The 26,383-nt window shown below is 41.8% G+C and overlaps 1 protein-coding gene across 5 annotated transcripts in view; it reads right to left on the bottom strand.

The window, feature by feature from the left end:
* Nucleotides 1-26,383, bottom strand: part of LRCH3 (leucine rich repeats and calponin homology domain containing 3) — a 3,082,729-nt gene that overhangs the window by 1,558,410 nt on the left and 1,497,936 nt on the right. For all 5 annotated transcript variants that reach the window (XM_044070695.1, XM_044070696.1, XM_044070697.1 and 2 more), the window contains exons 9-10: nt 3,575-3,720; nt 1,254-1,315 (exon numbers count right to left, since the gene is read on the bottom strand). In XM_044070695.1, coding sequence (XP_043926630.1) covers nt 1,254-1,315; nt 3,575-3,720 — 208 coding nt within the window. The remainder of the gene's footprint in view (nt 1-1,253; nt 1,316-3,574; nt 3,721-26,383) is intronic.

The following is a 26,383-nucleotide window of genomic DNA, read 5'->3' as shown; positions in this document are numbered from 1 at the left end:
AGAAAAGACAATAACGGATCCTAAGTTTGACTAATGGTATTATGAAAAAGGTGTCACCTGGGAGTGAACGACTGCTTGCTCACCCATCCTAGAGGGATGGAGAAGCTATATATGGTAAAGGTACTTGTCCCAGCAATCAATCTCTGACAGAAAATGGGGACTCAGTGGAACTGCCAACTCCCTAGGGGGGCATGGTTGACTGAAGAGATAGCCACTTATGAAGCTCTCATAGCAAATCACATCCTGAAGCACTAGCCAGAATGTATGCGGGGAAGCATGCTGTAGCTCTAAAAAATTAAACAACTAGGATGACAGCCTAACACTTGTCTGCACTGTTCTCACTGGTGACAGCTCATTTTATTTGTATTTGTTTTCCAGGGAAGAACAGTGATATCTATGAACCTTTTTCAAACTCAGCCTGGGACAGGTGGCTGGTTAAGTGACTTGCTCAGAGTCACAAAGTTAGGCAAGGGAGACTGAGGGAACCAAACCTTTCAATGGGATAAGGGAACAAACGGGTCAAACAGGGTGGATGGGAGGGAAGAACTACAATTTAAACATACTTGTGCTTATTTTACAATAAGAATTAAGTTTTGTTTTCCCCTACCATTTACACTACCCATTACTTAGTAAACATACATTATAAAAATATTTGTTACTGACTTCAAGTGCCAGTTATAACTCCTCAAAAGTAGCACTCCAACAGTGAATGTAGGGAAATATACACCAAGTATAAGGCTGTAGTATCTCGGCGTACTCCTCACCAACTTCACGTTATAGTGATATTGAAGTCAGCAAATATAGTTAGAAGGACATGGGATGTCAAGGACCACGTCCTCATGCAAACATGACTTAAATGGGTATTATCAACAATCAGAATTCTTGTGGAAATGTACTTTATCAGTGTCAGGTGGCACAATACCAGGTCGCCCACTTCTGACAGGCAGCCACATTGTTCATCTGCCTCTGATGCTTTCCTTCCTACTTGAGATTAGAATGCATGGCTTGGCATCTCAGTGTCAACAGACTGACATAATACAATAGGAGAGTATAACATGAGGAAATAAACAAGTTATACCAGCCATATGATCTCCACAGGAATCCCAGCCTCATGTGTTCATGAAGGGCTATACAGCATTAAGTTCAAGGAACAATTACTACACATGGAATACATACAGAACTTAAAAAAGAAAAGGTCAAGTTTTACCCCCCTCAGTTATCAAATAATTTCATGGTAAATTCAAGATCCTTACTTGTTTAGATGTATGTATCTCCTTGAATCTTCTATTCTCTGAAGTTCATTTCCTGATGCAGGCTTTTCCAGTAATAATAAAAAAGAAGAAATTCATATTAATAAAACCACATTTAATAATAAGTTATTTTATGACAAGAACCTTTACAGTAATACAAGTGCAGGCAGACTAAGTGATAATGCAGACCTGTCAAATAAGGTTAACACTAGCGTAAGCAAAATTATAGTACAAACAGAAAATGCAGATGTAATAAAATGGAATTTCTAAATGTGCATCAAGATTTAGTCAACAAAGAAATGGTTCTAGGACAGCTAAACTACTACTGTTGGTAACATGCATGCTATTGCTGATGTATTAATGCCATTTCAACATTCTGAAAAAATAATTTTTTTTTTGGTTCAGTTTTTCCCCCTGGTGTCTGATGACCATCAGCCTCCTTCCTACTTGGACTATGACCCATGTATTCTATTACACTGGCCACTGGGCATGCCGCATCATTCTAAAGGGGGGGGGGGGCTCACTGGTCTCTACCTGAGATCAGCCTAAATGGCACCTTATTCTTAAGTGGTTTAGGTAAGAATCATTCACAAGAAAGACAGTCACCCAGAATGCTAGTGGATGGACACTAGTTCACCAGCCCATTTGCTTATCCTTATGGCGGCCTAACAACTGTGAGCTTCCACAATGAACCCCTGTAGTGCACGCACTAAGGTGGCTTCGGGACTATGCACAGATATTCCAACTCAAATGCTGCATGTTATTTTCTCCTCTCTCCACTAAGTGCTAGCCAAAAAGTGGGTCGAGCTACCTCCTTCCCTCAAGGATAAGCAAAACTGGCATTGGCAAGTCACTCTTTCTTTGAAAACTACTTCAGCACTTACTTCAGTGGCTAATTAAAAGTTTTTCATCTGGGCCACAGGCAAGGCTTTAATTACTTGCTTGGCACAAAGGCATAAATCATCTTTATCAACAAAAAAAAAAAAAAAAAAAAAATTTTTGTACTTCTGGGAGACCTATTCCTCTAGGTCAAAGATGCAACAACCACAAGATTAGCTGTACATGGGACTCTTCCCCTCATACTAGCACACAAGGCTTACTTCTACAATGAAAAAAGCACAGCTTTATTCTGGCCATGTATATGAGATACTTTATAAGCAGACTAGAACTTCTGATCAATTAAACATCAAAATTAATGCTATGTGCAGCCACTAAAAATATGTCTTAAGCCTTCCAAAGAAAATTGATACCCCTCACAAGTGTCACTCACTCAACAATTTAGTCAATCAACAGTCAGGCTGTATTTTCATCAAGTAATGAAAAACAGCAAGTAACACCAATAACAAAAACTGCTGCTGCTAAGGCCTGCTCACAAGAAATAGCTGGTCAGTCAAGATACCAAAACAAGCTACTACTTTTCATTTAAAGATGGTAAATTTACAGTTTTAGAATGAACTTCCAGCATTTTGTTTTTTGGCTTTTTTTCCTCGGGAAACATTAACTTATTTCATAGTGCAGAGACTCCAAGTATGTCACTATTACAACGTTTGCGCAATATTACTCAATAATTATAGCAGAAAATCTTTAAGTCAGATCCATGGCATACAGTGATAAAGCCCTGATTAGGACATAGGTGACATGTTAGACTAACTGCTCTGGTGCCTGTAGGAGCTGGCAAAGGAGGATGGGAGTGAGCAACAGACTGTAACTTGCCACCTAGGGGGACACCTAGTAACATCAGTAGATGTTATACTCATGAAGCACGAGCATGTAAACACACACTGTCTGCATCCACGCAATTAAAGAGTATGGAGACATGCTACCTGCATCTCACAGCACAGAAGTGGAGCTCAGTGAGTAACTGTATGGGAGAAAGATGCTCCAACATGGAAAGGTAGGCCTCCTACTGAACTGGTTAGCTGGGCTGATCCCTACCATCGAAGTTTCTCCATAAGGGAACAAATGGACTAATAAGGCATTCTGGACAGGAATGAATGGGTCATGGGACTCTCACCTAGCCCATGGATGTCTGGCTCTCACCCCCCCCCCCCCAAAAGAACAAATGGGAAGGTTTGGTGCAAAACAAAAACAAAAGAACAAGAACTACAGAGAAGTAAGTCTTAAACTGTCTTTCGGCTTTTCCCGGTTGAAGTAAGTAAAGAAAAAGGAAAAAAAAAAACTTTTAAGGTGACCTCTATCTATTTGAAACAATGTCCTCTTAGAAATCCAGGAAGAGGCACTGAAAGTACTTAAATACTTACACTGAAACATTATGGGCATTTATAAGACATTTTCAGTGTAAAACTAAAAATAAAAAACATTACCTCATGTGTCATTCGTCGTCCAATATATGCCATAAACTGAAAGCTAAGACTCTCTTGAGCACCTTGCTTTGATGTTTTCACATCCTCTTCCTCTTCTTCCATAGTACAGCTATCGATATAGTCAATTTGATCCAAGTCATTTTCCACTATTAAAAAAGGCAGATCATGCTTAATAGATGCAACTGCAGGCAAGCCCCGACTAATGCAGCTATGATTAATAAGAAGCAAATATTATTAGATACTAATAGCAATCATAAACCATTTAAAACTAATTTAAACAGACACTGTATACCTCCTTCTCACTTAAGCAGCAGCAAGACCTTTAAGTACAGGAAAGGGATGTGTATTCTTCCCATATCTCTCCAACATAACTTAATATGTGCCATTACTAACTTTAACAAGATCATTGCTCTACAACGGCTACACCTCAGCAAGACATCTCATTGAAGGTGGGCTCAGATCTCTGCAAGCTGCAGAGGACCTGCTGGTTCCCTCAGTTACAGAAGCAGTGTCTTTTTTTTTTAAACTGGCATTAGTGTCTAGTAGTAGCATTACTAGGGCAGGGCGAGAGGGGCAACTACCCTAGGTGCAAATTGATGGTGAAGGTGTGATTAGCCATTCTGGATGCCTCTTTTATGCAATACCGGGTTTTAAAAGCTGGTAATGCATTTGCAATCAAACCTGAGTGCTGTAGTGCTCTATGTGTGGTCTAAACTGTAGCAAGCAGTTTGCTATACTTTAAAAGTATGAAAAACAAAATATTTATATATATATATATATATATATATTTTTTTTAACCAAAACCTGAGTGCTGTAGCACTCTGTGAACTGTTTGCTACATTTGTAGTAAGTAGTTTGCTTCAGCTTAAAAAGAATTTTTTTTCAATGCAATGTGCAGGAGGAGAGCTGGGGTCAGGGCACAGAAACAGGACTTCAATGGCTGAGACGGGGGGGGGGGGGGTGTCATGTATCTGGCCACCTGGTAGGTGTGCTGGTAGAAGGCACATCTCTCATTTGCTTATGTATTTATTTATTATTTTGCTCTTTAATGGAAGAGCTGGGGGTGTGGATCAAACTGTAATAAGCCATCTACTTACTACTGCTCTTCAATGGAAGAGCTGGGCGCATGGCCTGAATTGTAATAAGCCAATCACTACAATGTAAAAGATGTAATAAATATAACTGTAATAAGCTAATCACTAGCAATCGGTTAATTACATTTAAATTCTTTTTTTTTTTTTGCTCTTAACTTCAAGAACTGAGATGGATAGAGCGCTGGTCGATACAGGGCACTGGTTGAGCCAGTTACAGTTTTGCTGTCTAGCAAAGCTAGGTCACTAGTGATCTGCTGATGAATGCACAAGCAATAAGCTATCATAAGCAATGAATTCAGTACCATTTAGAAAGAAAAGTAACACTTTAGATAACATGCATTTCTTAAAACGGAAAACTACACTCTCAAATGTTTTCAATTAAAAAAATATAACATTAAGCCAGTGTTTCCGATGAAATACTCACTATCACTGGTTACTACATGAAGACTACAACACAGCCACTGTGATTTAAATACCTGTACTTAACGATATGCAGTATAAAATATGACTGTAGTGCTTAGACAATATATGGCAACAGTATGGTTTCCTTATTTAACCTTACTCAATACTCTACTGCAAGTTCATGTTTATCTAACTTCTATAAAAACAAGCAGCAGCACCAAACACTAATGGAAAACAAAGACTAAAAAGTGTAGAAAAGTCATTATGCAGAGGAATGACAATTAAGCTAAAATAAAAAAGACAGTTAAACTAAACAAAAGCAAATTGAAAGCTAAGTGAAATAAATGAGTCTTAAATGTTTTAAAGCCATTTAGCAGCTCTTTTTTCACACACAGAGTGGTGCCATGGTGGGCCTACACAGTTGCTTAATAGGTATGTGAGCAAAATTTCATGGCCTGGAAGTACCCCTAAACAAACTGGTTCTTTTAGACACCTACTCTAAGATCAAACAAAAGTTGGGAAAGTGGTAAGCATAGGACAATAACATCTTCTTACATTCAAGAAGCTCACATGTAAGCATGGTACATGAAAGCCTCAATTGCAACCAAAATGATAGAAGTATTCACAGTAAAGCAAAGGTGACCATCTGGGAGGAAATGTTAAAATTATGACAACTCTGCAATCATACACATCTTTATACTAAAATAAATGAACAGTTTTTCAATGCAGACAATATTCCCGAGGAAAAGCACAGGATGACCCTAATGCATATAAGGGGTGTTTCCAAACACAGACCACTTCAAAACTTGGTAAAGCCAATGACACAAGACAAAAAATAAAAATAAATCATGGAAATGTTAAGGGGACATTTTTAAATCCAAACTGCTAATAACAGTGCAAAAGTTTTGCGTCAATCACTGGAACCTGACGGTGAATGTGAGAGAACAATGCTGTGCTGTTCCGAGTTGACTGGTGCAACCCTAGATGAAGCACTAAAGCATGGATTCACCAGTGTTAATCTCAATGAAGCCTGTCAAAGAAAACTGATGAATAAATAAATTCATTTTCCACTGACATCTGAGATCACCTTGAGCAAGGAAATAGACACAAACAAACAGGCGCAGAAACATGAAGTACTTGCTGGGTACAGCAAATAAAGTCAAAACTCAAAGCAACAGACCAAAAAAAAACAATGTTTTATTACCTCATAATTAAAATCATAGCACAAGACTAAGCTTGAAGAAGTTAAATGTCACATCTGTGTAAAGCAGGGATGATAGCATCTTGATGCATCATACACTTTCAAGCACCACTTCCTTATGTCTGGCATGAGTCATATAAAGAAGACTTGAAATGTATTCTGGGAAGAAGGAAGGAAAGCAAGAAAATAAGATCACGTTACAAAGGCAGGCCGCATCATCCGCCATTTTGACAGAAACGCATTAATATCGTAAAAGAAGAACTTGGAGTGATTTTCAGGCATTAAAATAGCTCAAAAACAAAAATATAATGAAAAAAATATGTTTGAGTTCTAAGGTAGAGTTTTCCTTTAACTTTGCTGGAACTGCACTTCTTATTTTTTGCCATGATTTTGCTTACTTTTGTTATACAACCTACTAATGTAGACATTCCACTGGGTGACTTAAGTTTGTCCTATGCTTATTCCAGTTAGGTACAGCTGTCTCTATAGTTGTACAATAAGCTATGTAACGGCGGAGTGAAAAAGATTATGTAGATTATAAGTGATGTATAATGTTTGCAACTGAATGTGTGTCAGTATGGTTTATAATGTAAACAACTTGCGACTAGGATTGTGTTGGTGTAGTAAGTGATGGTTTAATAAAGATGTTTCTTATTTAAAAAAAGCAAGAATTTTATAATTTATGTAATATTGTTTAGGTTATATGATGTATAATAATATATGTGAAGTATGGTTGTTATGCTAATATATATACTTTTATATGAATATAAATGTGCTTATGTCACAAGTGATAACACAATAAAGGTGTTAAAAAAAAAAAAAGTGATGGGTTAACTGGCATACCAAATTTTTATTTGTATTTCAGGGGAGACAGCTTTATGGTCCAATGTTCACCCATGTTTGTGAGGATGGTGTCATGGTTGTTAGCTCTTTTCTATGGTAAATACTGTTTAAAGGGCTGGCTTCCTCAAGATGGGAAACTTCCAAAGCAGAAGCTTGCCTGGAGATTACAGTTTGGACCCTAGTGATCTTAGAGGGGGAGCTCTCCTTCCATTGAGACTTAGGGTCTCGACAATGTCTGTGTCCCTGGCATCATCTTCCTCTGACTTCCTCTTTTCTACTCTAGGTTTGGAAAAAGATTAAGAATGAAGAATCACTTGGTAATAGTGTCATCAGTATTTACTTCATTTTTCTTCTTTCCTGAATGGTCCCACAGCCAAAATAAAAAAATATATCACACTACTTTCAGCTGTTCTAGCCTCCAGACACACAATGCATAAACAGTGCAAGCCTTTAGGGTGAATTTTATCGTCCCATTTTCTGTATTTTTTTTTTTTAGTTTGAAGACTTTTCTCTTTCTCTATCCATAGTTGCTAAATATATCAATAACATTATTAAAACAACTTTTTTGACACTCTTTGCCCCCACTGTCTGTCTACCCCCTCCAGACCAATCGGTCTATTCATTCCCTATCACTGGGGTCAACCGGAAAGGGTCATCAATCAGAGAGCCATGGAGCAAGTTCAAGAGTTTTGCTCTGAAGCTCCATGTTCTTCTGTGAGCTCCTGGGTCCCAAAGCTGAAGTGAGATCTGCAATGGCCTTTCCACATTGGTTGTCCCACACTTCTTCAAAAGATGTTGTCAGCAAGTGTGATTGCTCTAGTCCCCACTAGAGAAGTAACATTCTCCAATGTACTCAATGAGTGTCCACTAGCCTCTCCACCACCTGGGAGAAGTTTGCTGAGCCATGCTCTCTCACTCTTCTCAGAACATGTCTAGCTCTTCTGGTGCAGAGGCTGCTAACTGAAACATGGTCATCTCGGTTGTAGTAAATTCCAGACCTCTGAGCCACAAACCCAGGCTACACTGCTAATAAGGTGTCAATAATTGTCTAGACAGAAAGACAGAAAGACAGCCTAGGAGCAAACTAATTAAACAGGAGAGATGAGAAAAAAAAATAACCTAACCAAAAAAGCCTCAACCAACCTATTCTGACAAAAGGGAAGAAAAGGTTAGGTAAGACCTTTAAAGTGTATTGGTCGTGTTCTGGAGCAAGTGTAAGTAAAAAAAAAATTGGAGTTAAATAAAATCTCTTTTCCATATACAATACCAAAGTATAAGGTCTTGGATAGAAAAAAGTGTGTTGTTTTTTTGCATTTTCTTTTATTTATAAGGATGTCCCCCTCACCACAAATTACCTCACAGATGAAAATAACTGAGTCAGTGCCAAAAAAGGTGTCAAAGATTCAGTGGTAAGGGTCTAATATTGCGACTCCTTCAACTCAATGCTAAAAGCTGACTGAGTTGGAAAAGCCGCAGTCAGTACCAAGGAATCCAAACCAGATGGCGTCAATGTGGGTTACTCTTGGAAAGATGCCAGCTCCAAAACCTCTAGTACTGAGACACATACAGAGGAAGGGAAGATGCAGAGCCAATCAAATCTGCCCTAGATTCATTCTATCCCCGTCAATATCAGAGGAGCTATGGACATATCTAGCAGACTTAAAAGTAGTAGTGGAGGGTGGACGGGAGTAAAGGAAGGAATTTGTACAGCTCCTTTCCAAACAGCTATTCACAGTCCCACAGGAAAACAATCTTGAATGACTACAGTCTCCATATCAGAAGATCCCAGCACCAGAGACAAAGACAGCAGAGAAACAGGGTTGAAGCGAATTGTGGATGGTCAGTGCACAGAACTTTGGAGGAGGGAGAACATTGAATTTGATGATCATTTGGTTTCCTTTTTTTGTTTTCTTTTGATTTTCTCTTGTTCTCTCTCTCTCTCTCTGTCCTTCTCTTTTTTCATACCTTGGTCTTCGTCTTTGACAGGTTCACAATGGGAGAAAGAGAATAAACTCTTCAGGACTAGCTTAGTTTTCTGCTCTTGAAGGCCATGCAAGCAGAAGCCCACACAAATGTCTCAGCTGGTCTCTAGATGCACTGGCCCAATCCTTACAACAGAGGCCATGGGCCAGATTCCAAAATAGTTGCTCTCAGTGTAAGTCTGCCCTGATTTCAAAAGACTTATTTTCTGTGTAAGTGACTTACGTCAGTGTAAAGCCTATCAATAAATAGGATTACACTGTGGGGGGCCCATATCTGTATTCTGGGATGTGATTTTATTGATACACGTTCTGAAACCTTTGCCCATTACGGTTAAAGATCATCATCCAAGAAAATAACGATAAACAGTAAACACCAACACTAAATAGCAATTAGCCAACAACAGAAAATGTAAACTGTAAATCTTAAATTCTAAGACTGTAATAAAAGTATAGCATTAAGAAGAAAGGCTTAAGTGGTGATTAGGGAAGGCCTCTGCACCTAGTTTTAAAATTGGGATGGATTTTTTTTTTTTATAATTAAATGTCCTCATCAAGGAAGGAGAAAGAAAAGTTGAAGGATACAGAATTTTTAAACCAAATGCTGACAACTTTTGAAAGAATCTTCAAAAATAAGACAGTCCTATAAAATACGGGAAAATGAATACTGCAACCTGTAGTGGACTATTACAGGAGCTATGCAATTTGTAAACATTCTTGGAGCTTTAAGTAAACAAACTAAAGAGCAAAGCAGAGAAGGGAAAATGTAAACCAGACACAGAAAAATGTAAAAAACGCATATTTGAGAATTGGAATGTGATAATAAGCATCTTTAAATCCAGAGTTACTAAAAAACTGAGAGGTGGAATGAGAGGTAAGATAAATAAAAGAGACTGTGACAGAACAGTTGGAACTTTGGGATTTTGGTGTGAGGGCTTAGAAAAGAAAGGTCTGTACAAATCAACTTGTTCTTTTTTTCTCAGGCACCTGAAAGATTCTTGAATAAAATCCTTTCCCTATTCCATCTAGGGGAAAAGGTTTTATAGCTCCGAGACAACATCTAATCTAGAATATGAAGGAAGACAGAAGTTGTATTTGCTAATTTATTTAACATTTGTTTACCGGGAAAGTCCAAAAGTTTGATTGAATGGGTGAAGAAGAACCTCATGAAAAGAAGGAAAGTAATCTCACTGCCAGCTGCAGCTTTTTTGATCGATTCTCAGAACCCCAATGTCAGACGTTATCTGGGGCCACAGAGAAAGTGTCGACCTACACCTGGGGAAAGCTTTACAGGACTGCCTCGGAATGGAGGAAGAAAATCCATGAAGGGCATATTGTCAGTGTCCTTGGTTTTGTGCAGACTTTTTTTTTTCTTTGAACTTCCCTGCTATTAGATACCAGGGAATTCAGAGATGCCTTAGTCTCTTGCAGGAGGGAGGTCAACAATTAACTTTCTCATATTTTCAAAGGAAGTCGGCAGAAACTTAAACAAGTGAGCATGACAGCTCACTACTCTGAAGGTTAACGTGGAAGAAGTATACATTTTCTTTCCAATCAATGGCTTTTCCCAGTTTATCAGAAGGAACAGAGCTAGCTGCCATAAAGAGTTTGTATGAAGCTGTTTTTGAAAGAAAAATATTACTGTTGGGTTTGACTTGGGGGTGAGAAAAAAGGAATTTGTGGGTTAGGGCCACCTTATTTAATTTACTAGATTGTCAGACAAACTGATGGCTACAAAGAAAGCTTCTTTTACGGCTGGCAACTCAGAATGAAAAGCTGCAGGTTGAAGAAAATCCACCTGTCACACACTAATACCGATTGCTGGGGTTTATTTTTGTTCCCATTGAAACAAGTCCTTTATTTTGACAATAGTATTAGAAAAAGACAACTCTTCAGGAATAGAATCTGAAAAACAATTTTCCTCAAGCGTCAGATTTCCCATTCTGTGGAGTGGGAACTTAAAATAAACAGTCTAATTCCTGTCCCAGAGACTGGGAATCCGAGCCTGAGAGAGGGAAATGCCTTTTCCCTTTTAAATGAGAAGACTTAGCATTTACAGACTGCATGGCTCTAAATAAACCTTTAGCAAAGCCCAGCTAATCTTCCTTATTTGCTTTAGTTGACGACAAATGTCAAGTTTTATGCTTCCTTTTTCTGGAAGATCCCAAAGAAAAAAAGTAGCTTGAAGGAAAGTCCCTTTCCAGGGATTAAAGCTCCTCAGAGCAGCTTAGTGAAGGGGTATTGTCCGACCCCTTCCCAGATACTGGCAAGACAGTCTCTTAAACAAAAAGGGCAGCTGAAGAGTCACAGAGGATGTTCCTGCCTCCTAGTCCTTAGCAGCTTCCTGAGGAGCAGCACCGGAAGGAATGAGAGAAAGTATGGCATGGCTATACTGCAGTCACCCATCAGCACCTCCCAGATAAGAGATAACTTTTCTCTTCCTGGTACTCAAGGAGGACCCAAATTCGTGTCCTTGCTACAAAAGGCGTCGGAAAAGCAGACAGAGGAACCTTGAAGAGTCGGTCTTAACTACTGACAGAAATGTTACGTTTTGAAGTAAAATTTTATTTATTTATTTAGTGACAACCAATCAAATACACTAGCCCCATCACCTAACACTTTGTGACAGAAAGGTAACACTCTTCCTTACAAAAAAAAAAATGACAAATAAGAGAAAGTACAGTTTTGTACCTACCATAAATGTAGATGTCCGAACTGGATAGCATCTGCAGTCATAACAAATGGGTTGTCCTGTCGTCAGGCAGCCCTTCGGTCGGCCGGATTCCAAAGTCTGGGTCTGGCTTCGGCTGATGTCGCACTTCACCCGACGTCATCTCTGCTGGTCTTCGGGTATAAAGGCATCAGCCAATGCCATTTTCCTCAGTGTTTCTTGCCCCAGATGCCAGTTGCCCTCTTAGAAGGCTAAATTTTGGATAAATGCCAATGTTTCCAAAAAAGTAGAAGGCAAACACAAAAAATAAGCATGTATGTACATATATACAAACAAATACACCATAAGAGACTCCCCCCCCAGCTAGCTATTAGAAGGGTAAATACCCTAGGAGTACCACAGAGGGGAAGGAGGGTGGGTAATCCTGACTGCAGATGCTATCCAGTTCGGACATCTACATTTATGGTAGGCACAAAACTGTACTATGTCCTTCATGGATGCATCTGCAGTCATAACAAATGGGTAGAATACCATAGCCAAACTAGGGGTGGAGGAAGAAAAATTATGGTGTAGATAGGATCCCTTGCAGTACAGCAGTGGCAAACCCTGCTCGGGATCTAGAGTATAGAGGTAAATTATAATGCTTGGCAAATGTATGCACGGAGGTCCAAGTAGCCGCCTCAATAATGTCCTTGGTTGCCACTCCTCGTAAGAAAGCTGTGGTAGTGGCTGTAGCCCTTGTAGAATGAGGTCTTATGTTCTGTGGAATTGGTTTTCCATGGTAGGAGTAACAGAATCTTATGCAATTTCCTATCCATTTGGTGATTGTCTGTCTGGAAATTGCTTTTCCTTCCCTTCCTGTTGCATAGGCTACTAAAAGCTGGTCAGTTTTTCTGTTACTTTTGGTTCTGTCCAGGTAGTAGCGTAACTGCCTATGTACATCCAAGGTATGCAGCAGTCTTTCCCCCCTGTTCTGTGGATTGGGAAAGAAGGTAGGTAGGTGGATTGCCTGGTTTAAAGACACTCTGGATACCACCTTAGGCATAAATGTAGGATTAGTTCTCATGGACACCCTATCTTGATGGAAGATTAGGAAGGGTTGCACTGCCATTAAGGCCTGTAGTTCTGAAACCCTCCTTGCTGAGGTAATGGCCAGTAGGAAAGCAGTTTTCCATGACAGGTGTTGCAGATCTGCTGTTGCTGCTGGTTCAAACGGAGGGAGTGTCAACTTTTCTAGCACAAAGTTCAAGTTCCATGCTGGTAATGGTGGTTTCCTAGGAGGTTTTACATTCTTGATCCCTCTGAGGAACTGCCTGAGTAGAGGATGTGAAAAGACAGGTGGATCGAATCTGTAATCTGCTGAAATAGCTGATGCATGTATCTTGATGGAGGAACAGGACAGGCCTGTATGTAGAAGCTCTGCCAAGTACTCCAGAATGTTAGCAATATCTATGTTCGACACATCTTTTCCTCTTTCAGTACTCCATATGACAAACCTTTTCCATTTTCCTGCATAGTTCCTTCTTGTTGAAGGCCTGCGGGCTTCAAGGATAATGTCTTTAACCCTTTGGGAAAGGTCTGGGTTAGTTGCTGCTATGTGATGTTCCAGGCAGTCAGTTGCAAGGTTTTTAGGTTTGGATGCATGATGTTGTAGTTGTTCTGAGTTAACATCAAAGGCATCAGGGGTATTGACCACATTCTCTCGAGACATGCTCCTCAGCAATGGGTACCAGTGTTGTCTTGGCCAATTCGGAGCTATCAGGATTATCCTTGGACGTTCCTCTTTGATTTTCAGTAGTACCGTGTGCATCAAGGGAAGAGGTGGAAATGCATATGCTGTCAGGCCTTTCCAGCTGAAGGATAGAGAGTCCACCTTCCATGCAAGTGGGTGGAATGTCCTTGTGCAGAATTTTTGAGCTGGTGATTGAGTGGGGATGCGAACAGATCTATTTGTGGCATTCCCCATTTCTTTGTGATGGCCTTGAAGATGTCCGGGTGTAGCATCCATTCGTGAGCATCCGAGGTGGTTCTGCTTAACATGTCTGCTAGGGTGTTCTCTTTTCCGGCACAAATATTGCCTGTAACTGGATGTTGTAGCTGAGAGCCAGATTCCAAAGGTCCAAAGTCATTCTGCATAGGGGTATGAATGAGTGCCTCCCTGTTTGTTGATGTACCACATGACTGTGGTGTTGTCTGTCCTTATCATCAAATGGCCTTCTTTGAGGAATGGTCTGAATTTTTGGATTGCCAGTTTTACTGCCAGCATTTCTTTTGGTTTATGTGCAGGTGCAGCTGGTCTTGAGTCCACAATCCTTGTATGCATTTGTCCAGCATGTGCGCCCCCCCATCCTAGGTCTGAGGCATCCGTTGTGATGGTTTGGCTTGCTCGAAAGTTGTGGAAGGGTAAGCCTGGGTTTGACTGGCATGCTTGAGCCCACCATAGGAACTCCTGTTTTAGGCATGGGATTAGTGGGATTTCTGTTTCTAAGCTGTGCCTGTGCTGAGACCATAAATTCTTTAGGTACCACTGTAGCTTTCTCATATGCAGTCTGGCATGTGGGACCAAGATTATGCATGATGCCATGAAGCCCAAGGCCTGCAGAACTTTTCTTGCTGTTAGTTTGTTCTGCTTTGTTAATGCGAAGAAGTAAAGAGGGAGTTCTTTTTGTTTTTCTGCAGTTAGGAATGCGATTTGTTTTACTGTGTCCAATTCCGCACAAGAATGTTCTTGTTTGGGATGGTATCAGCCTTGACTTTTGTAAATTGACTGTGTATCCCAGGGCTTGTAGCAAGTAAATGACCCTTTGTAAATCTGTTGTCAGCTTGCTTTTGTTGTCCGCTTGTAACAGGCAGTCGTCCAGGTATGGATAAATTTGGATTCCCTGTAGTCTGCAGTGAGCGATTACTGATGCCAGGCATTTTGTGAATACTCTGGGCGCAGTAGATAAGCCAAAGGGCAATGCTGAGAATTGATAATGCTCTGATCCTGCAAGAAATCTGAGGTATCTTCTGCAATTTGGTCGAATGGGGACGTGCAGGTATGCCTCCTTGAGATCTAGAGTTACCAGCCAACACTCCTTGCCCAGCATGGGAAGAAGTTGCTGTAGGGTCAGCATTTTGAATTTTGGGACAATGATGTATGTGTTTAAGACGGTCAGGTCAAGAATAGGTCTCTGTTATTGGTACTCTTTCCACAGCTCTCATCTTTGTTAATTTCGCTATCTGCTGTAGAGCTTCTATTTTTTGATTTGGAGGTAGGTTTGGCATTCCTCTTTTTACTGGTAAGGTGTGGAAGTGGAACCGGTAGCCTTGGTCTATGGTTTGCAAAATCCACTTGTCTTTTGTGATATAGTGCCAATTTTTCGAAAATAAGGCTAACTTTCCGCCTAAAGGTGCTGCTATTTGCTCCCTGGTAGGCGGTGTCAGAGCCAAGTCACTGTGATTGTCCTGTTGCAGTGGCAGTGGTTGTGTCTGTGCCTCGGTTATTGCCTTGCCACTGTCGTCCTCTGTAGGCACCTCCTCTGGATTGATTTCTGCCTCTAGAGCGTCTATTCCTGCCCCTTTGGGATTTTGTGGAGTCTGGAAAGGACCAATTTTTGGCAGGCCAGTTCCTGCTAAACCTTGGGGCTGAACCTGTAAGAAATCTTTAACTGTTTGTACAGATTTTGCCTTTTCTTCCATTTTCTTCATTACTTGCTGGGCAGGTGTACCAAATAGACTGGCCTTATCCATAGGAGCATCTAACAGCTTTGCTTTAACATGATCCGGTAAGACCTGTTCTTTCAACCATGCTTGCCTTCTTATCACTGTGCCAGTCATGGCTGATCTAAATGAAGCCTCCAGTGCATCATAGCCACATTTTAAGGAATGGTTACTAACCTGTTGGATGTTATTCACCATTTCTAATACATATTTCTTATCTAAGGATTCATCAGAGGACAGTTTTTTAGTTAACTGGTCAAGCATAAACTCTTGGTATTGAATCATATGAAACTGACAGTTTAAAGCTCTAGCTGAGAGAGTAGCAGAGGTGTAAACTTTTTTCCCCCATCTCTCTAAGGACCTGGATTCCCTTTCAGAAGGAATAGGGTTTTTTGCTGTGGTTGAGGCTACTGCCTTAGGCCCCTGGGATATAGTTTCGGGATCTGCAAGTGGGGCCTTGTATAGGGGGTGATGAGTGTCTGGCACCCTGTAAAATCTATCTGGTTTGGCAGGGGCTGGAGGTAAAGAATCAGGAGCAGTGCAAACATCATTAAATGCATCATCCACAACAGGCAGTACAGGAGGTATAGCTAAGGGCCTATGTTGTGGTAAGTGCAGAAAAGTCCTAAGCCTTTTTCTTGAATCTGAGAAATCTTGTCCCTGCCATTGGAATTGTTCTCTCATGGCATGTAAGGTTTCCCCAAAGGAAAATTCCTCTGGTGAAGAGGCAGCTGGAATGGATTCTTCAGCATCGGAATCTTCATAAGTAGAAAAAGGAGCCTCTGGCTGGTCTGTAATGTCTGAGTCATCCACAGAATCATCAGAGGACACTGGCTCGGGGGGCTCTGCTCTAGGTCTCTTTTCTGGGGGCTGAGAGGCCCTGTCTGGGTGAGATTGGGATCCCCTAATTAAAGATATTAAATCTTCTGCCAGAGTAAGCATTTGTAAACTTGAAGTGGGCCTGTGTGAGGGGGGCTTAACAGGCACTGATTTAACAGATTTGGCTGCTTTAGCCCTGGCAAAAGCCTTAATAGACATGGCTGCAGGAGGCCTTGCACACCACGTGCTGGGGTAGAGACATCCAAAGGGATGGTGTCTGATAAATCACTAGGAACCACAGTTGTAGGCAAAATTTCTGAGGCCGATTCAACTAAGGTAGCAGGAGCCTCAGTAGTAAGTCATGGATTCGGCTGAAGATTGACCAGTTTTCTCGGTTTCGGCCGAAACCGAGACACTCGCGGCTTGCTTAACCATGGTTTCGGCCGAAACCGCGGACCGCGAGTGTCGGTCTTTTTCTTTGCGTTTTTTAACAATTTGGGTAGTCGGAGGATCCGACGGCATAATGTACGCAAAATCTGAGCCGAAAAACTGTTCAGCAAACTCCGACCGACGCCTAAGCGTTCGTCGGTTGAAGGAAGCACAGGCCGAACAGGCTGCTACGTCGTGGTCTGGGCCTAAGCAAGGCAGACAGTAAGAGTGGAAATCTTTATGAGGTATTTGTTTCCCACAAGTTAAACAGTTATTGACTTTTTCTCACATCGGCTGAGGCAAGAAAGAGTCCCCAATGGGGTACTTAGCTTTTTAGAAGTCTTCGAAGTAGTATTCGGTAGTAGTAATCTCTGGATCTGACCGACCGGCACTTGCGAACAGCTTCTGCTTCGGGCGCCACGCGGCAAGAAAGACTGAGGAAAATGGCGTCGGCTGATGCCTTTATACCCGAAGACCAGCAGAGATGACGTCGGGTGAAGTGCGACATCAGCCGAAGCCGGACCCAGACTTTGGAATCCGGCCGACCGAAGGGCTGCCTGATGACAGGACAACCCATTTGTTATGACTGCAGATGCATCCATGAAGGACATCACCCACAGGGGAACGAGGATCATCTGTCTGTCATAAAAGGTATCTGATAAGTGGGTAGCACAACTTAAGAGTCGGTGAAACAACTTGACTGGAAAAATAAGTTTTGAGGTAAATCTTTTTAATGACAGCCCACAAAACCACAAGTCCTCAGCCCTATCCAAAATTCTGACAGAAAAGTAAAACTTTCTTACAAAAGAAAATCAAACAAATATATGAAAGGCATTTCCAAGAGGGAACCATTACCATAAAAATTTAAGATCCAAGGTAAACATTTTAGTGACATCCACTAAAAACACCAGTTTATTCTCTAGCATAAATTCCTAATAGAAAAGAAAAAAAAATCCTCCCTAGAAAATGAAGAAAAAGAAGGTATTTCCCCCCACAATACTTGCCTACTCAGCCATGGCAGAGAACTAGCCAACTGAACACTAGAAGCCCAATGGAAAGAGCACACTTCGACTGAAGGTGCCTTAACTCGTTGCATCCAAGTGATGCCTTTAGGTGCATCTGCAGTTAACTCCTACCGATGCCTCTAGGCGTAAAATATTGCTTGTTCATATTTGAATCAATAATTCCAAAACCATGCTATATACAAGATTTTAAAGGATTTCATCCAATGCTTACACAACAGGAAAATCAACTGCATTAATATTTGACCTCTGTCTAGTGCAGGTAAACAGATATTAACTATTGTTTTTATGATATTAATTTATATAGATAGAATGTTCACATTTTTCTAAATATCTCAATAACCAAGCAAAACATACAGAACTCCTTAGCCTCACATGAAAGCTTTCAGTTAGATGATGAAAATGCTGCTGACAGTATGTGAGTAACTTGAGTGGTTTGTGAGATGCTATAAGTGGTTTACAAAACATTACAAATAACATTTACTGTGTTTACTGTGACTTATAAAATTCATTTTAAGACCTAGAACCTAAAAGATACTACCAATGTAAAAACAGTTTGTGCTGAAGACTGCCATTTATACTTTTTCATATTCTCTATAGTTTCAGACATATAAATGAACATTTGCTTGAAATGTGAGCGCACAATCTGATTATGCCAAAAGGCTTAGGCTCTGCCCATTGGAAGTTACAGTGCAAACTTCCTGAGCATCACTGGAGTGAATGAGTTAAAGCTTTGGAAGTTGGCCAAACGATCTGATCTTTGACAGGATTCATACCATATAGCTTGGGCTACTTCAAAAGGGATGAACGTCTAAAAGTTCTCTCCTTGCATGCCACGTTAAAGTTAGTGTTCATTTAGAAGCGAAGATAACAGCTCAAGAGACTGATCTGATGCGTACAAACAAAATAAATCACAATTCAAGAGATGGACCAGGAAATCAGTTAAAATCAGAGAAGGAAAACAAGAAGTTATAATTTCTTAGTCAGTCTAAACAAGCAGTCTTTCTGAGATAGATGTTATAGTTCGCAGAAAAAGGATAGTTGTGTAAAATCTTACCATAACCATAGATGTCCTTCTCTTCCATATGCTGCAGTATTCATCACATTAGGAAGTTAACATCCAGCTGACTCATACATCCGGCCAGTATACAAAAGTCTAAATACTTCTGTAAGGTACGTGCGATGCTGCACATCACCTCGCGTACTTCGGCCATAAAGACACACTGGGTATAAAGCAGATGTCAGCATGTCCCAACCTTAGAAATAAATGCCGCCAAGCACAAGCCTGAACCTAGGTAAGAAAACATGTCACCAGGGGACCAAGCAAGCATCAGGGGAATGGGGAGGGATAAGTAATACTGCAGCATATAGAAGAGAAGGACATCTATGGTTATGGTAAGATTTTAACTACCTATGTCCTTCTATTTATATGCTGCAGTATTCATCACATTAGGGAGAATGCCAAAGCTCATGCTTAGAGAAGATTTGCTGGAGGAGCAGAAGCTTTTTCAACAAAACCATGTAGAATAACTCTGGCAAACCCCACCCTGGACCTGGAGATGACATCTAGTTTATAATGTTTAGTGAAAGTATGAACAGAGGACCAGAAAGCTGCCTCCAGGATAGAGCAAGTGTCCAAGCCTTTAAAGAAGGCCCCAGAGGAAGACACTGCTCTAGTAGAATGTGCCCTCACAGGAGTTGAATAACAGAAGGAAATAGCTTTAGAAATCCAAGACATAGTTTGCTCAGAAACTGGCTGACCAGGGCCCCTGGATGGTAAGACACAAACAGGCATTTAGATTTACAGATAAGTTTAGTTTTGTCCAGGTAGTATCAGAGTTGTCTGTGAGCATCCAAAGTGTGCAGAATCCTTTCACTGGGAGAATGAGGAGAAGCAAAAAAGGTGGGAAGATTGATAGACTGATTAAGGAACAACTCATTAAACCACCTTGGGCATAAAGGAGGGATTGGTACACAAAAATGCCATATCTTTGTAGAAAACTGTGAAGGAGGGATTAGACATCAGAGCTTGCAACTCAGAGACCCTTCTGATGGAGGTAATGGCCACCACCAGAACAGTTTTCCATGTGCAGTGTTGCAAGGAAGAGGAACTTGTTGGCTCAAATGGGGCCAAGGTAAGTTTCTCCAACACAAAATTAAGATCCCAAGAAGGAGGAACTGGCTTTCTTTGTGATCTAATATGAAGGATGCCTTTAAGGAACATTTTAATTTCTAACCTAGAGGCTAAAGGAGGTGACATAGGCAGAAAAGCAGAGACAGCTGAAAGGTGAGCTTTCACAAAAAAATATGACTGGCCAGCCTTCATCAGTTCACAGAGATAGGACAAAATCACTAGGATGTCCACTGGCAGTGGTGTACATCCTTTTTGAGACAACAGATGGAAAATCTCTTCCATTTAGAAATGTAGGATTTCCTAGTAATGGCTTTTCTGGCCTCCTGCAGAACTTGAAGCACGTCCTCTGACAACAGGTGCCTAAAGGGAATTAAAACCCTCTCACCCACAGAGCCAGGCTTACAGTTGACAGCTGTGGATGTAGTAGAGTTCCCTTGTCCTGTGTGAGTAGGTCCATTCTGTGGCGTAAACTGTGGTGATTACCTGTGGTTAAATTCAGGAGGAGAGGGAACCAGTGCTGTCTAGGCCAAAAGGGAGTCACCAGCAAGATTTCCGGTTGATCCTGCTGAATCTTCAGTAGGACCCTTTGGGGGAGAGGGAAGGGGGATATGCATACAAAAACATCCCCTTCCAAGAGAATGATAGAGCATCCACCTTCCAGGCAAAGGGATGTGGAACCCTGGCACAAAATTTGGGAATTTGTCTGTTCATGGGGGAGGCAAAGAGATCTACCTGGGGTGTACCCCAATAAAGGACCAGGTCCAGAAATACATGCAACATCCATTTGTGAGACTGTGTCATGGACCTGCTTAATGTGTCTGCCACCACATTCTGAACTGAAGAAACAAACAGTCTGAAGAGAAACTTGACTTTGTAAGGCTAACGCCCAGGCATGTAGAGCTGGTCTGCATAGGAGGTAAGACTTCACTCCCCCTCCCCCTGTTTGTTGACATACCAGAGGACAGAGGTGTTGTCTGTGAAATACCTTAGCACCCCTGGAGTAAGCTTGGGTTTGAAGATTTGTAGGGCAAAAAATCAGGGCTCTCATCTCTTTTATGTTGATATGTTTCTTTGCCTGGGTTGTAGACCAAACATCTCCAACCCTCCAGGATTTCAAAGTTGCACCCCATCCTGTGTCTGAAGCATCCATGTACAATTCTTGAGGTTTGTTTCCTGGGGCCTCTCTTACTTTTACAGGAAAAAGGGATAACTGGTTTCATAACAAAGGTAGTATTTGATGGATAGATCCTCTGGAACCTGGAGTCAGGGGAAACAACAATAGGTTTAAGATCCTGGAGCCCCCCCCCCCCCGTACTGATTAGAAAAGGTCTGTAGTCAAGCTACCAAATAAAGCTTTATTGTCTAGAGGGGCATCCCAAGTTTGGCTTTGATGTTATCAGGTAAATATTGTAACCTGAGCCAGGAATACCTCCTCAGGACCGACCCAGTGGTCGCCGCCCTGGCTGAGGCATCTGCAGCATCATAACTGCACTTGATGGAATGCATAGTAACCTAGGCAGAGGAGTTGAGGATGGCGGACAGTTTAGGCTTGGCAGGAGAATCCGGGAGCTCTGAGAGGAGCTTTCCTGTATCTGACAGGAGAACCAGAGAGTATTTGGCCATGTGGGTCTGATAACTAATTTCCCTGAAGGCTAGAGTGGCAGAGCTGCAAACTTTTTTCCCCAGTCTCTCCGTTACTTTGTTCTCTTTATTAACGGGCAGTAAAGAGGAAGAGGGCAGTAATTTAAATGCCATATCAGTTAAGACTGATATGGTAGCTGGGTCTGCAGAACAGGCTTTGAAGAGGAATTTAGAGTCCTCAGGTACATTGTAAAACCTATCAAGACGCTTGGGAGCAGGAGGTTGAGAGTCCAAGCATTTAGATGCAGTTGTAAAGGCATCCAGGAAGGCTGGCAGACCCATGAGAATGGCAGAAGGGGGAGGAGAATCCGTCTGCAGGAGGTCATAATACCTTTTTTGTATGCCCGATACTTGGCAGCAGTAGTATTTGAAAAATTCTTTTACTTTCAAGATAGTTTCCCCTAAAGAAAATATCTTCTCCAGGGGAATCTGTACCATCAGATTCCTCCTCTAGAGAGGCATAACACAGAGGGGAAGCTATTTGGGTGGAGCAAGCCAAGACTGGACTAGTCTCCTGAAGATCCTTCTTCAACTGAGGAGGTGTCTGCAGACGTCCTCTGGAAGAGAGTGGATGGAGAGAAGGCCTGAAGAGGGATAGAAGAAGGTGAAGGCTGAAGCAGGGCCATGAAGGCATGGAACAGGCTTTGTGAAAAAGCCTGCCAATCAGGACCTTGCTCCTGTGGAAGCAATATGTTTTGTTTTTATTTGTTTTTCTTCTTGAGAGCTTACATATGATGGAAGGTAGATGGGCCCAATGTCAGCCTGCACTCCATGATGTCCTTCTGTACATCATTATGAACATTATGTACACAGTGATTTGGGTGATGCCACATGGGCCTTCAGAAATTACAAGCCATAATCCCCCCTCCTTTCGTCCAAGTTGGACGCCTGCAATTACCTAGTGGACATCCTGGTAGACTCCTTTGGGGGTTCCCCTGAGGTACCCACCAAAGAGATATCTACCAACTCTGGTATGGCCTCCTGGCTTACATCAGCCTCGGGAGGGACACCTGGAAGAGAAGGCACAGCAGGAATATCAAGCCAAGGTTTCTCGGCCTTTTTTGGTTGTGACTCGTCTGAAGGGCTCGACATAACCTCCATCTCACGTGCTAAACACTTAAGGCGTTGGTTCACTAAATAAAGCTTAAGGGAAGCTAAACGGCTCCTGAAAGTTTTTGGAAAAAACAACTTACAGATATTGCAAGTGGTATGGTCATAGTCTGGAAAGTACAGTTTTGTACCTACCATAAATGTAGATGTCCGATAGGTATGCATCTGCAGTCCTAACATATGGGTTGTCCTGCCTCAGGCAGCCCTTCGGTCGGCCGGATTCCAAAGTCTGGGTCTGGCCTCGGCTGATGTCGCACCTCACCTGACGTCACAGCTGCTGGGGTATAAAGGCATCAGCCGACGCCATTTTCCTCAGTGTTTCTTGCCCCAGGTGCCCTCTAGGAAGGCTAAATTTGGATAAATGCAAATAATTCCAAACAGTAGAGAGCAAAATATATATATATATATATATATATATATATATATATATATATATATATACATATATACAAACAAATACACCATAATAGATTCCCCCAGCTAGCTAAAAGAGGGGTAAATACCCTAGGAATACCATAGAGGGGAAGGAGGGTGGGTAATCCTGACTGCAGATGCATACCTATCGGACATCTACATTTATGGTAGGTACAAAACTGTACTATGTCCTTCAAGGATGCATCTGCAGTCCTAACATATGGGTAGAATACCATAGCCAAACTGGGGGAGGAGGCACTAAGATAAAGATGGTGTAGTTAAGATCCCTTGCAAAACAGCAGTTGCAAACCCTGCTCGGGATCTGGAGTATAAGGGAAGATTATAATGCTTGGCAAATGTATGCACGGAGCTCCAAGTAGCAGCTTCTAAAATGTCTTTGGTAGCCACTCCTCATAGGAAAGCTGTAGTGGTGGCTGTAGCTCTTGTGGAATGAGGTCTGATATTTTCAGGAGTTGTCCTTCCATGAAAAGAGTAACAAAATCGAATGCAATTTCCTATCCATTTTGAGATTGTCTGTTTTGAAATTGCTTTTCCTTGCATTCCTGTTGCATATGCTACCAGAAACTGGTCAGTTTTTCTGTTGGTCTTAGTTCTGTCCAGATAGTGGCGTAATTGTCTGTGCACATCCAAGGTATGTAGCAGTCTTTCCCCCCTGTTCTGTGGGTTGGGGAAGAATGTAGGTAAATGAATCGCTTGGTTCAATGATACTCTGGAGACCACTTTTGGCATAAAGGTAGGGTTAGTTCTCAGAGAGACTCTATCCTGATGGAAGATAAGGAAGGGTTGTACTGCCATTAATGCCTGTAACTCAGACACCCTTCTTGCTGAAGTGATTGCTAGCAGGAAAGCAGTTTTCCAAGACAAGAACTGTAAATCTGCTGTTGCTGCTGGTTCAAAAGGGGGAAGTGTTAACTTTTCCAGCACAAAGTTGAGATCCCATGTAGGTAAAAGTGGTTTCCGTGGAGGTTTTACATTTTTGATTCCTCTCAAGAACTGCCTGAGTAGAGGATGAGAGAAGACAGGAGGATCCATGTTGTATTCTGCTGAAATTGCTGATGCATGAATCTTAATGGAGGAGTAGGACAGGCCATTGTGGAACAGTTCTGCAAAGTATTCCAGGATGTGTGCTATGTTTGCCAATGAGACATTTTCTCCCTTTGCTGCACTCCAAATGAGGTATCTTTTCCACTTGGCTGAATAAGTTTTCCTTGTGGAGGGTCTGCGTGCCTCCAGGATAATGCCCTTAACCCTCTGAGATAAATCTGGGTTATTTTGTTTTATGCAATATTCCAAGCAGCTAGCTGCAGTGTTTTCAAGTTTGGATGTAGGATCTTGTAGTTGTTCTGTGTTAGAAGTAAGGGACATAGAAGTAGAGGCCATGCGTGTGTCCGAGACATGCTTCTCAGTAGCGGGTACCAATGTTGCCTGGGCCAGTCTGGAGCTATCAGTATTACCCTTGGCTGATCCTCTTTGATCTTCAGTAGGACTTTGTACATCAAAGGAAGAGGTGGGAATGCATATGCTGTCAGGTTTTTCCAGCTGAAGGAAAGGGACTCCACCCTCCAAGCAAGTGGGTGGTATGCTCTTGTGCAGAATTTCTTCAATTGGTGGTTGTGTGGGGAGGCGAACAGGTCTATTTCTGGTAGTCCCCATTTCTTTGTTATGGCTTTGAAGATATCTGGATGCAGCATCCATTCGTGAGCATCCGTGGTAGTTCTGCTTAAGGTGTCTGCTAGTGAATTTTCTTTTCCTGGTACAAATCTGGCCTGAAGTTGAATGTTGAGATTCAGGGCCACATTCCACAGGTCCATTGCCATCTGGCATAGAGGATATGAGTGTGTACCTCCCTGTTTGTTGATGTACCACATGACTGTGGTATTGTCCGTCCTTATCAGCAGGTGACCTTGTTGAAGGAGTGGTCTGAATGCCTGGATCGCATGTTTCACTGCCAGCATCTCCTTTAGATTTATGTGTAGATTCAGCTGGTCTTGGGTCCATAGGCCTTGTATACACTTGTCCACCATGTGTGCCCCCCAGCCTAGGTCTGAGGCGTCCGTGGTGATGGTCTGGCTTGGATGAGGTTTGTGGAAAGGCAATCCTCTGTTCAACTGAAAGGCCTGAGCCCACCACAGGAATTCTTGCTTCAGGCATGGAATTATTGGAATCTGGGTTTCTAGACTGTGCTTGTGTTGAGACCATACATTCCTTAGGTACCACTGCAACTTTCTCATATGCAGCCTGGCATGCGGAATCAATATTATGCAGGATGCCATGTAACCCAGGGCTTGCAGGACTTTCCTTGCAGTAAGCTGAGTTTGTGTTGTTAATGTCATGAAATAGACTGGTAGTTGCTTTTGTTTTTCTTCTGTGAGAAAAGCCATCTGAGTTGATGTATCCAGTTCTGCACCCAAGAATGTTATCCTTTGGGATGGTACTAGTCTTGATTTTTGCATGTTGACTGTGTATCCCAAGGTTTGCAACAGTTGTATGATATTTTCCAAATCTTTTGTTAATTTTGCCTTGTTGTCCGCTTGTATTAAGCAGTCGTCCAGGTATGGGTAAATTTGAATTCCCTGAAGCCTGCAATGAGCAATTACTGATGCCAGGCATTTCGTGAATACTCTGGGCGCAGTAGATAAGCCAAAGGGCAATGCTGAGAATTAATAATGCTCTGATCCTGCAAGAAATCTGAGGTGTCTTCTGCAATCTGGTCGTATAGGGACGTGCAGGTATGCCTCCTTGAGATCTAGAGTCACCAGCCAAGACTCCTTGCCCAGCATGGGAAGAAGTTGCTGGAGGGTCAGCATTTTGAATTTTGGAACAATGAGGTATGTGTTCAGTGCGGACAAGTCGAGAATAGGTCTCCATTGATTTTCTTTTCTTGGTACAAGGAAAAGCCTGGAGTAAAATCCTTGGCCTTGTTCCATAGGCGGTACCTTTTCTATAGCTCTCATCCTTAGTAAGTTGTTGATTTGTCTTAGAGCGTCTGTTTTTTGGCTTGGTGGTAGGTTTGGCATTCCTCTCTTTTTTGGTAGTGTGTGGAAGTGAAACCTGTAGCCCTTGTCTATTGGTTGTAAAGTCCATTTGTCTCCTGTAATGTAATGTCAGTTGTCAGAAAATAAGGCTAGTTTTCCGCCCAAGGGTGCTTCCAGTTGTTCCCTGGTAGGCGGAACCAGAGCCAAGTCATTGTGTCTGCCCTGTGGAAGTGGTTGTAGTTGAATCTGTGGCAGTACTTCTCTGGTTGGTAGGTTGCCACTGACGTCCCCTGTAGGCACCCCTAGATTGACCTCTGCCTCTTGGGCGCCTATTTCTGCCTCTCTGTGCTCT

The sequence above is a fragment of the Protopterus annectens genome, chromosome 4.part1, assembly GCF_019279795.1.
Source record: "Protopterus annectens isolate FY-2018-M chromosome 4.part1, PAN1.0, whole genome shotgun sequence".
Classification (NCBI taxonomy): domain Eukaryota; kingdom Metazoa; phylum Chordata; order Ceratodontiformes; family Protopteridae; genus Protopterus; species Protopterus annectens.
The sequence above is the reverse complement of the archived record's forward strand: the minus strand, read 5'-3'. Positions and strand labels throughout refer to the sequence as shown.